This window comes from Indicator indicator, chromosome 15 (assembly GCF_027791375.1).
Source record: "Indicator indicator isolate 239-I01 chromosome 15, UM_Iind_1.1, whole genome shotgun sequence".
In the NCBI taxonomy this organism is placed as follows: Eukaryota; Metazoa; Chordata; class Aves; order Piciformes; family Indicatoridae; genus Indicator; species Indicator indicator.
This window is the reverse complement of record NC_072024.1, coordinates 185,425-196,227: the sequence shown is the minus strand read 5'-3', so window position 1 is coordinate 196,227 and position 10,803 is coordinate 185,425. Positions and strand designations below refer to the sequence as shown.

The window sequence follows — 10,803 nt, the reverse complement described above, 5'->3', positions numbered from 1 at the left end:
ACCCTTCTTCACACCCTCAGCTGCCCACTTCCTTCTACTCCATGTGAAGCCCTCAGATTAGAACAGGTGTTTCATCAGGGATGGGCATCGATTAAACCCTGAATTTCAGTCTGATTTGCAAAAAAACGCTGCGTTATGCACAAGGTGATACAATTCTTCCACTCTGAGAGACACATGAGAGACATGAGGAAATACAGAGACACTTCTGTCCAAGTGAGCATCGCTTGGCATAAACAAGCGATAAAAACTCGTTTGACAGTGAGGTAAAAGCCGGCTAAGGGCCAAACTCACAGCCGGGGAATTAAAGGGAACTTCAGCAGGGTTTTACAAACGGCTTATTAAAGCAGTTTAATGCTGCTCCAGGGAGCTGCCACGGCACCTCCCTTAGGGGACGCTGACGTCCAGGCCATCACTGCCTTTTCCTTTTTCCCGCCCCGCCTTCCATCGATAGCTCCGCGCTCGGCCGCGCATGCCTTAGCGGGGCGTCCCGCAGGTCCCGGATGAGCCTTCCTTGTCCCGTCCCTGCCCTGCCCGCCCAGCCGTACCTCGGTGTTCGCTCCACCCTCCGCCGGGCAGGCGAGACGCACAAACGACCCCTCACCGCTAGACGCACGCGCCTCCTGCCCCGACACGGAGGTGAGACCCGGGGCAGGTGGGACCCTCCCCACCGCTCTTCCGGTGCTGGGCGCGAGCGCGAAGCCCCGCCCCTCTCCCCGCGTGCCCCCTGCCCCAGCCGCGCGGCGGTCCCCCGCCCCGGCGCCTGCTGGCTGCCCGCGCGTGCGCAGGCGACATTCCCCTCCCGGCCGCTTCTTCTTTCGCAGCGGGGCTGGGAAGAGGCCTCTCTTCTCTCCGTGCAGTGCCTGCGGGCTCCGGCGGCACTGGGCGCTGCCGGCCGAGCGGGTACCGCATGCGGAGCGGCGGGAGGAGGCCCGCGCCCTGTTCCCGAACAGCTGTTCCGCCGCTACGCAGCGGAGGGGCCAGGGAGGGCGTGGGGTGAGGCCGCGCCGCCAGCCCGACGCCGCTGCTCTGGTGTCTTGCAGAAAGCCGCGGAGGACGATGCCGCTGCCGCGCCCCGCGTCCCCGCGCCGCGTCCCCGCCGGGCGGCCGCTCCCCGCGCAGCTGCCACGGTGCTGAGCCCAGGGACGGAGAGCTGTTTGCCACCGGCTCGGCCGCCATGGCGTCCGGCTACCCGCCGCCGTTCGGCGACCCGGGGGAGATGCGGGAGGGGTTCCTGTGCCCGCTCTGCCTGAAGGACCTCCAGTCGTTCTACCAGCTGCAGGCACACTACGAGGAGGAGCACTCTGGCGAGGATAGGGACGTCAGGGGCCAGCTCAAAAGTAAGAGACGCGGCGGCCTTTCTAACGCGGTCGCGTTTGCCGCCCCGGATTCCGTATGGCAAAAGCCGTCGGTACTGCGGACTCTCGGAACGCCGAGAACACGCAAGGGGACGGGTGAGGAGGCATTTGCTGCCTGGAGAGCAGGCGCGGGCAGGAGAAGGCCTGTCCCTCGGAGGAGATTACAGTGCTGGCAAAGCCTGCCTGGCACGGCTCTGTGGAGAAACGTGTGCTCTCACCGGGGGTCGGTGTGGGAGGCAGCTGAAAAACTGCCAGGAGGACAGTGGCTGCTGAGGGGCTGCTGACACTAATGCCTGAAGCTCAGAGGAGACAGACTCTTAGTAAGAGTTCCAGTGTGCAAGTTCCAGTGTTTTGGACGCTACATACAACAGTTAGAAATATAAAAGGACATGCAAACTGGTGACCCTCAGCAACTTGTTAGGAAGCTTGATGTATAGAAGATCTATTTCAAGGATCTACATATTGAATGTATTTGGCAAGCACAGTGGTGCCTTCAACTATTACTAGCATCCAGAGTGGAACGAGGCTGCAAGGGCACTAAAGGTTCTGAAGTTTCAAGTTCTTAGTCTCTTTTTTTTTTTTTTTTTTTTTTTGGCCTAGGAGACAGCCCTCCTCTCACAAGAACTTCTGAAATTATTTAGGGGCACATTGAAATTCTTCATTTGTAGTTTGTGCAACAAGACAAAGTGTTGAACGGCCTTGAATTCTAAGAAAATCATCGGGAATTAGGAGAATTAAGATACTTTTGGTTACGATGTACCAGGATGCTGTGAAATGGGTGCCATAGCTCAAGACAGGTCACTGTTTACAGTGAAGTGTCTGACTAGAGTATCCAGAGCTACTCTCTTGGCATTAGGACCTTAACACAACTTTATGATAAGCAACAAAGAGCATTTCATGTTATCTGTATTTCTATGAACCCCATTCTGGTTCTAAACAGAACATGTTGAGCATAAACTTCCTGTCAAGAAAGAAGATTTGTGCTAAGAGATGAGGAGTGTTCCGTACTGGTTTCATGTGACAAACACTTGGTGACTACCTGCTTGGGTTGTTCTTTTTCAGACCTGGTCCAGAAGGCCAAAAGAGCAAAGAAGAAATTGCTGAAACGAGAAGGAGATGACAGAACTGATTCTGGATCTCAGGAGCGATACGAGTCCTTCAGCTATGGTGGGGTAGATCCCTACATGTGGGAGCCCCAGGAAGTAGGTAGGGAGAGCTAGAAAGGGATAGCAGTGGGGATAGCTTACATAATCTTGCTTGGGAAAGTGCCACAGTATAGCTGCAGTTGCATGGGTTGTGTATGCATTAGATTGAGTTCCTGTAGCATGAGGTTATGGTTTGCATGTTGATTTTGGGCCTGTGTTGTGTGGGGTGGAGGGGAGAATGCTTGTAACAGGGGTGTGGAATAGAATGAGTGCCCCAGCTAGCCCTGGGAGCAGGGTCACTGCTGTCATTGTGCCTCAGCTGTTGAGGCCTGCTGGAGGTGTGTTCACTTCTGTGCACCCAGCTTTGTTGACGTGTTCTGCAAATGTTTTGTGACTTTTTACAGAACAGGTGATCCACTGATTAACAGTTAAGCTATAGCTGATTAAAAATTAGGCTGTGGCTTTATAAAATCCTCAGCTTTTGGGTTACATTTCAAGTGGTTGTTAGGTTACATATCTGATAAAAGGCTTGTTCCTTGATTTTTAAACTTTACCAATTTTATCTCGGATTTGAGGTGTAGACCATCTCTTAGTATAAAGAGATTTAATTTGAAAAAACAAATAAACCACAAAACAATGAACATGCTAAAAAACCCAAACATAACCCCAAAGCCACCCCTCTGAACATAAATCTACATTTGTAGAATTTCAAGGGCAAATGACCAAGCTTGTAATTAGAAATCCTGGGACTGGAAATTGCCTCTTGCTGTCACTGAGCTATCAGTTACTTTGATGACAGTTATTGCTAGCCAGGAGATTAGGCTTTAACCTGCATGGTTCGTTTAGAGCAGCACTATGGAAGTCTGGTATTGTAATGTGTCTTTAGAATTAGATTTGAAAGTAAGAAATAAAGGGTGAGGAGAGGTGTTTAAATGTATTTTAAGTCCCCACAGAACATCTGTGTGACTGAAGCCTTCCTGCTGTCTCTCCAGGGGCTGTGAGAAGCCATCTTTCTGATTTCAAGAAGCACCGAGCAGCCAGGATTGACCACTATGTAGTTGAAGTCAATAAGCTGATCATCAGGTTAGAAAAGGTAAATATGCCTTTTAACATTCCAGCTTTATGAATGTTTCCTAGATTTAAACTCCTCAGGTTTTAGTATGGAGTGTGTCCATGTATCTAGCAGTGCACCTCACAAAGGGTACTAAACTGTGACTTCTCACACATTAGTGTTTTCCTTTTTTACCTTTGGGTACTGTGCTTGGCCTGCCCCTGTGCTGTGCACATCATTGCTGTTTCCAGGCTGAAAATGCACCTTCCACGTGCTTCAAGAACCAGCTGTTTTCCTGTATATTTTCTCTATCTTTTACTTTAAATTTTTTCTTAATGTTTTTGCCACGATTCTCCCAGCTTCACGTGCTTCAGACTCTGCCCACGTGTCATGGTGACTCGGGTGCAGCAATGTTGGGTGCTCTGCTTTGTGCAGTCTTGGTTCAGCACTGCTTGTATGAATATAGCATTAGGAATAAACAGGAAAGTTTCAGCAATCTGCTGTACAAGAGGCTGAGGCTCCTGTCTCTTAGAACTGCCAGGTTTCTTTCCCTTGCTGGGCTGGGTTGTGTTTTGTTGTTTCCTTGCCCAAGTGCCATTTTCTTGAACATTCTGTTTCTTCTGCTAGCTTACATCGTTCGACAGAGCAAACACCGAGTCAGCTAAAATAAGAGGTTGGTATGAGCTTCACTCAGACTACTCCTGTAGTGTAACCAGCTGAGACATGAATTTAATCTCTCCAGTTTTGTGTCCCCTCCTTTCCTGTCCATCACAGCTATCGAGAAGTCTGTTGTGCCTTGGGTTAGTGATCAGGATGTCCCCTTCTGCCCAGACTGTGGCAGTAAGTTCAGCATTCGAAACAGACGTCACCACTGCCGCCTCTGCGGCTCCATCATGTGCAAGAAGTGCATGGAACTCGTCAGCCTTCCCTTGGCGAGTGAGTACAGCCCCTGGGGGCAGTTCCAGCTTTCCTTAGCTCACTCTGACTGCAGCCAAGCCTTTTGCTATTGGGGAAAAAAGCTGCTGGTGATACTCTGCCTATGTGGAAGACTTGGTCCTTAGCGTGCCGCTCAGTGTCATGCAGACACTTGTCTGAGGAAGAGTTTATCAATTCTTTGTGTTCCTCCTTTAGCTTTGGAAGTGTTGCAGAACACTGAAAAAGTCACGAGGAGCAGTAATAGTATATGCTGCTAGTAAATAGAATTAATGTTTAGTGTCTTACTCTATTGAGTATTTGTAACTGTGAGGCTGTTATCTTCAGGAATCGTAACTGCTGAGGTTCTGTTGTGGATATTTCCAGTCTTGCCTGTGGTTGTCCAAATGCTGAGTTTAAGGAAGTTCATCCACAAGCCTTCAAAAAACCCTTTGGTCTTTAACTTCTTCACCTGGTACATTGGAGAGGAGGCTGTGTTTTCTGTGGTAATAAATTGACAGTGACTGGGTTTCTTGGCATATTGACGCACGAGAAACGGAGAACTTCCCTACACTGGTCTGTAACTAGGGGCCTCCAATATGGGAATTCTTCTAGGTATAAACAAAGGAGGTGGCAGTCAGCAGTTTGTTCCTTAGCTGCTTTTTAATTTACAGTGAAGACCCCAGTTCAGACTTGCTGTCTTGGTTGTCATGAGCTCCTTGCATGCCTTCCAGCAGACTGTTGAAACTAACAGTACCTGAATGCAGTGTCCCTTGAAGTGCATTTCATTTGTGTTGGTCACATTTTACAGTCTCTCTAAACAGACCTGTGTCTAATTCTTAGGCAAGCTTACCAGTGCCAGCAAAGAGGCCTTGGGCTGTCACAGCAGCCCCAGCTCCTCACCTAATAGTGTCCATGGCTCCCGCCGGGGCAGCGTCAGCAGCATCAGCAGCGTGAGCTCGGTGCTGGATGAGAAGGATGATGAGCGAATCCGTTGCTGTCAGCACTGCAAAGACACCCTGCTGAAAAGAGAGCAGCAGATTGATGAGAAGGAATGCACCCCGGAGATTGTGAAACTCTACGAGGTAAGTTCACTCTGCTGCTTTCATGCTTGGGGTACCTCTGTGAGGAGGTTTAAGGCTAGAAGTCATCCATTGAAACAGCTTCTAAATTCCGAATTCACCTTGCCAGGTATACAGGAGTCTCTCCCTGACCATGCCATCTATGTTCTGAAGATAACTGCAGGGTCTTGTCACTCTGAGTAGTTGCATGGTTTTCATTGCAGTTAACTCTGAATACAAACAGGTTTATGTCAGTGAGTTCTTGTGTTAGTGCTTTAATGTCAGTTGTTGTTTCTGTTTTGTTCCAAACAAGAAACTCCGTCTCTGCATGGAAAAGGTTGATCAGAAGGCACCGGAATATATCAGGATGGCAGAGTCTCTGAAGTAAGCCCCGTTTGCTGGTTTTGGTTATCAAGTGTGGGAAGGAGTAAGGAAGTGGGTGTGCTGAGGCTGCAAGAGTCTGCAAATGCTAAGAAAAAACAGTGTTAGATTATTTGTTGTCCCTTGGTTGCTCTTCAAGCAAGGTGGCACTGCATGATTTAAATGGTAACATTGCATAGAGGTTTGTAAAAGTTATTGAATTAAAGATTTCTGCCTAGTAGGGAGTCACAGGCACTGGAATGGTATAGATAGGGAAGTTTTATTCAGGAGACTGATCGGTACCTTTTTTATTTGTGATAAAAAAGGAGAGGGAAGGTAAAGAGTTGAAGAGTCTTCCCTGCTAAATCCAAATTTGTTTTATCAATCAATGTGGGATTCTGGCAAAGTGCAGGTAATTAATTGGCTGCCCAGGGGGATAGTCAGTTACTGCCATGTAGGACTGTAGGCCTCTGCTTTGTGACAAACCTTAGCAGAGAGAACTCTGACTGTGGTGGTGCCGTTCTTGAGTGTTTTTCCCATGCCAGTTGGCTGGTAAAACCCCACCAGCTGAGATGTTTGCTAAGTCTGGATTTTGGGTATTACTGAAAGAGTGGCAATTGTGTTAAATTACAGTTTCTCTATTAAAAAATTAGTAATATAAATAAACTCATCTTTTGTGAGGGGTTCCTGTTCAGATGATTGTCATTTCCCACTGCTGTCACAAGGGGGTTTTAAGGACAATGAACTCCAAACAGAGCGGTTGGACCCCTTTGGTGTCAGCTGGTCTTTTCAGCATGGAGTCAGAATCATCTCTGGACAGCTTCTGGTGTTGTGTTGTTGACTGGATGTGTGACTTAAAAGTGTACTTATTTCTCAGTGCTGGGGAGACAGCCTACAGTCTGGAACATGCTAACGACTTGAGAGTGGAGATTCAGAAAGTCTATGAATTGATAGATGCCTTAAGGTAAAAGATCTTCCCCCACTCTGGCCTGCACTTGTCCCCCTCTGTTACCATTTGTGTGTGGTTTGCCTCAGCTGTTGGTGTCTTGAGTTTGTGCAGCACGCACCTGCCTACTGACACAGGTAGGGAGTCTGCACCTTTGGCAGGAGCACAGCAGAACGTGCACCAGCAATTTCCACTTCCTTTTCCAGCCTTTTCATGCATTCCTCTGCAGTGTGATAACAAAGCACAGGGGAAATGAATAGCATCACAACTGGGGGTGGGTGAGTTGGGGCTTTTGGGTTTGTTTTTTTTCATGGGGGGGATGTTGTTTGTTTGTTGCTGTTTGGTGTTTTTTGGGGGGTGCTTGTTTTTGTTTGGGGGTTGTTTTTGTTTAAAATAAGTGTGGGAGTATAAGTGTGTTACCCCTTGTGATATCCAAGGTGTCTTATCTAAAAGAACAACAGAACTTTCTCATCCAAGATTCTTTCTCTCTTCTGTCACATTTTCACTGGCCCTTGTTTCTGAGCTGATGGAGCTGTCTGTTTGCTTTGATTCAGTAAGAAGATTTTGAGTCTAGGCTTGCACGAAGGTTCTCAACCCCATCCTAAAACACTACAGCTTCAGAGAATGATAAGATACTCAGCTACACTTTTTGTTCAGGTAAGCACAGCACGTGCTGTGAGCTGAATGTAAATGTTAGAGAGCGTTCTCCTCTTTGCCAGGCATCCCCCCTGGTTTGAAACTTCTGACAGGACGTTTAATTCACTTTTGGCAGTTCCTCTCATGGTGGTAGCTCAAACACAGACAGTATTAGGCTGAGGGACCGTAAAGGAGGTGTGAGTAGTGGCTTTGCTCTTGCTGAGGTGTGCAGTTAGCTAGCTGTGTAGTTCTGGTGGCAGACAGGCTCACAGCAGTGACTGCAGAGCAGAAGTGCCTCTTATTTGTGGGGTGTTCTCTTGGTGAGGTCTCTCAAGTATTTGAACATTGGCTGAGTGCCTGCAAGCAGCACTGTAAATATTACAATTTTTGCCAGGAAAAACTTCTTGGCCTGATGTCCCTGCCAACCAAAGACCAGTATGAAGAACTGAAGAAGAGAAGATTGCAAATGGTAAGAGGGATTAAGATCTGCTACACCTTGTTTTGGGACCCCCTTCAATGGCTTGAGCCCAATAGCTGTGTGTACGAATAGTTGCCATTAGTGCTGGATTTCAGGTTTTAATTCTCCCGTACCCTTTTTGAGGGGTTCATGTGACACCTTCATTGTAGGCTGCCCAGGAGGGCACACAGTGTGCACTAAGCAGGTGAACCCCTCTAGGAAGCAGCAGTGACGTGGTTGCATGTGCTGCAGTGCAGGCAGAGCAAGCCCTCAGCTGCGTTAGTTGATGCGGATTTTTCAAATTGTCTTCTGGAGTTGATTTGCACCAGTAGAGTTTGGAGACTTCTCTGGGTATTGAAGAAGACAGCCTAGAACAAGGATGCCTCTTCAGAGAGAGAAGGTGTTTTCAGTTAAGAAGGGGGACATCATTAATTGCAAATTAAACCAGCTTCATCTTGAGCTAGAGGCTGAGGGGTAGGAATAGTTGTGCTCCAAAGCTAAGGGTGTCAGTGACCTGCAACACCTGTGTTCATTGCAGTCCTCTGCCCTAGGCAGGCATGACAGCTACTGTCCAGAGCAATCCAGATCACTGCACAGCATCATTACCCAATTTTTTCTCTGTAAAGCACTGTCACTACTTCCACTTGCCCTCATGTCTGTAGATTTTGATTAGTCACAAACTGAAGGGAAGCACTGAGGTAATGTTACAAAAAGAAGCTTTTTCTGCAAAGTAACCAAAAGTGCAGCTAATCCCTCTCAGTGACAGCCATCAGTGTCTGCAAACTTCCTCTCTACCTTTGGATATTTAGAATAGAATTTTTTGAGCTCATGGTGTTCCTGCATGTGTTTTGACTTAGGTGGCTCTGGAAACACATGGAAAGCAAGAGGAAAAACAGAAAGACTTTATCTCCAGATCTGCAGCTGCAGTTAATGGTGATGCAGCTCATCTGAAAAAAGGGACAGTCAGGAAGTCTGAAGGCTGGTTACCCACCTCTAGCATCTCGAGGCAGAGTGAGATAGCAGACCCACTTCTTCAGCAGATAGACAACATCACCTCCTTCATTAAGCAGGCTAAGGCAGCTAATAGGATAGATGAGGTCCACATGCTGCAAGAGAACCTGAGGCAGCTTCAGGATGAATATGATCAACAGCAGACTCTTAAAGCTATTGAGCTTTCTAAAAAGCAGGCAGAGGAGGAAGAGATGCAGAGGGAGGAACTTCAGGTCCTTTGTGAAAAGGAGTGGGAAAGAGAACACCTCAAAATCATGTCTCAGCATTCAAGGACATGCTCCTTAGACTTCAGAGAAGTCAGGCAGCATCAGCATGAAGTTGTAAAAGAGGATCAGAACTGGACAGCACATGCATTGAATTTGGATGTTGCTCAGATCAAGGGAGACCCAAGCTTTGAATCTCCTGCTGTTGAGCTGCTATCAGCTAAAGAGCACTTGATCTTCACATTCAAACCCCAGAGCATTCTACAGTGTGACAAAGACCAAGGTCAGAAAGCCTGTCTAAACCCTTTTGAAGAGGAAGCAGATACCCCTCAGTCAGAGGAGGATTCTAACCCATTTGCCAAAGACACTTCTCCATTGGCTTCTTTCTCTAGCACAGCTTTGCAAAGTGATAAAAAAGAATATAATCCATTTGAAAATGACGAGGAAGATGAACAAACAAATGGAGCACCTGGCAGTTCTTTGAACCCTTTTGAAGAGGATGAAAATCCATCTCAAAAGCCTGGGGGCAGTTGGGATTCTGGGAATCCATTTGAAGAGGGATCTTCAACCAATCCCTTTGAAGTGGAGTATGGCAGTGAGATCTCTGGAGAGGAGACCATAGAGGAAGAGCTGCTTCTCCAGCAGATAGATAACATCAAAGCTTATATATTTGATGCCAAACATAGTGGACGAATGGATGAGGTGGAGGTGCTGACAGAGAACTTAAAGGAATTGAAGCACACGCTGGCGAAGCAGAAGGAAAAATCCAGCTGCTGAAGCAGTTGTAGGCTGTAAATCTGGGGAAGTAGAGCAATCCTGGCAAACAGCACAGATGGTAAGAGGGACTTGAAAAAGTCTTGACTTTTGTGCACTTTCAGTTAGGCATTTCCACTACTGCTCAGACCTGAAGAGTTACTGAAGTACGCTGCTGGCATCGCACCTCAGTGCTGCTCACAACATGCGTTTGACGCTGACTGCTCCTTGCTCTGCGCTCATTCTGGTCAGAGTGGCTGACAGGGGACTATGATTTGGAAATGGTTGCAACGCTGGTTTGTCATCCTTCCCCTTATCTGTTGTATTGGCCTTTTAAGTGGGGCTTTGTCTAAAGAGATGAAATCTCAAAATTTGCATCCTCTGACAAGGACCCAGCGCTGCAGGCCAGCTGCACTGCCTGAGGGTATTACATAAAAGTGCTGTTGGAAGGCTACTGTGATGCTTTGAGGTGCAGAACTTACAGGCTAGCAGGTCAATTTTGTGCAATGTTAACACACAAAAGGGATTTTAAGACTGAGAACTTCGTAACTGATATTAATATGATTAACTTTTTAATGTGCTTAAAAATTACCTACCAAATTTGCATGCTGTCTGTTCATCACTTTTGGTTTCCCATTTGCGCTGAGTACAGCCTTGCTGTGTCACAGAGCCAGGCTGACCTCAGAGACCTGCTTGTGAGGAAACAGATGGCAGTCCATTTCCAGGGAAATTGGGCTAGCACCACTTCAGTCTAGAGTCTAGAGGATGGCCCTCCAGTTCCCAATTACATTTTGGAATCTACGCATTCCTTTAATGACAAAATGATCATGTTTGTCACATTTGTGAAACTGGAACCCTCCTTTTGTAGCATTCAAGGAACAAAAAAAATCTTGTTTACAATGGAGAGCGGAAG

At 47.4% G+C, this 10,803-nt stretch overlaps 1 protein-coding gene across 1 annotated transcript; it reads left to right on the top strand.

Moving 5' to 3' along the window:
* The first annotated feature begins 1,174 nt into the window (after nucleotides 1-1,174).
* Nucleotides 1,175-10,640, top strand: RBSN (rabenosyn, RAB effector). The gene is made up of 11 exons (XM_054387202.1): nucleotides 1,175-1,337; nucleotides 2,418-2,561; nucleotides 3,493-3,593; nucleotides 4,179-4,224; nucleotides 4,326-4,487; nucleotides 5,307-5,548; nucleotides 5,838-5,908; nucleotides 6,762-6,848; nucleotides 7,385-7,487; nucleotides 7,861-7,935; nucleotides 8,781-10,640. The coding sequence occupies exons 1-11, from the start codon at nucleotides 1,175-1,177 to the stop codon at nucleotides 9,912-9,914; spliced, it is 2,328 nt and encodes a 775-aa protein (XP_054243177.1). The 3' UTR covers nucleotides 9,915-10,640.
* Nucleotides 10,641-10,803: the final 163 nt, after the last annotated feature.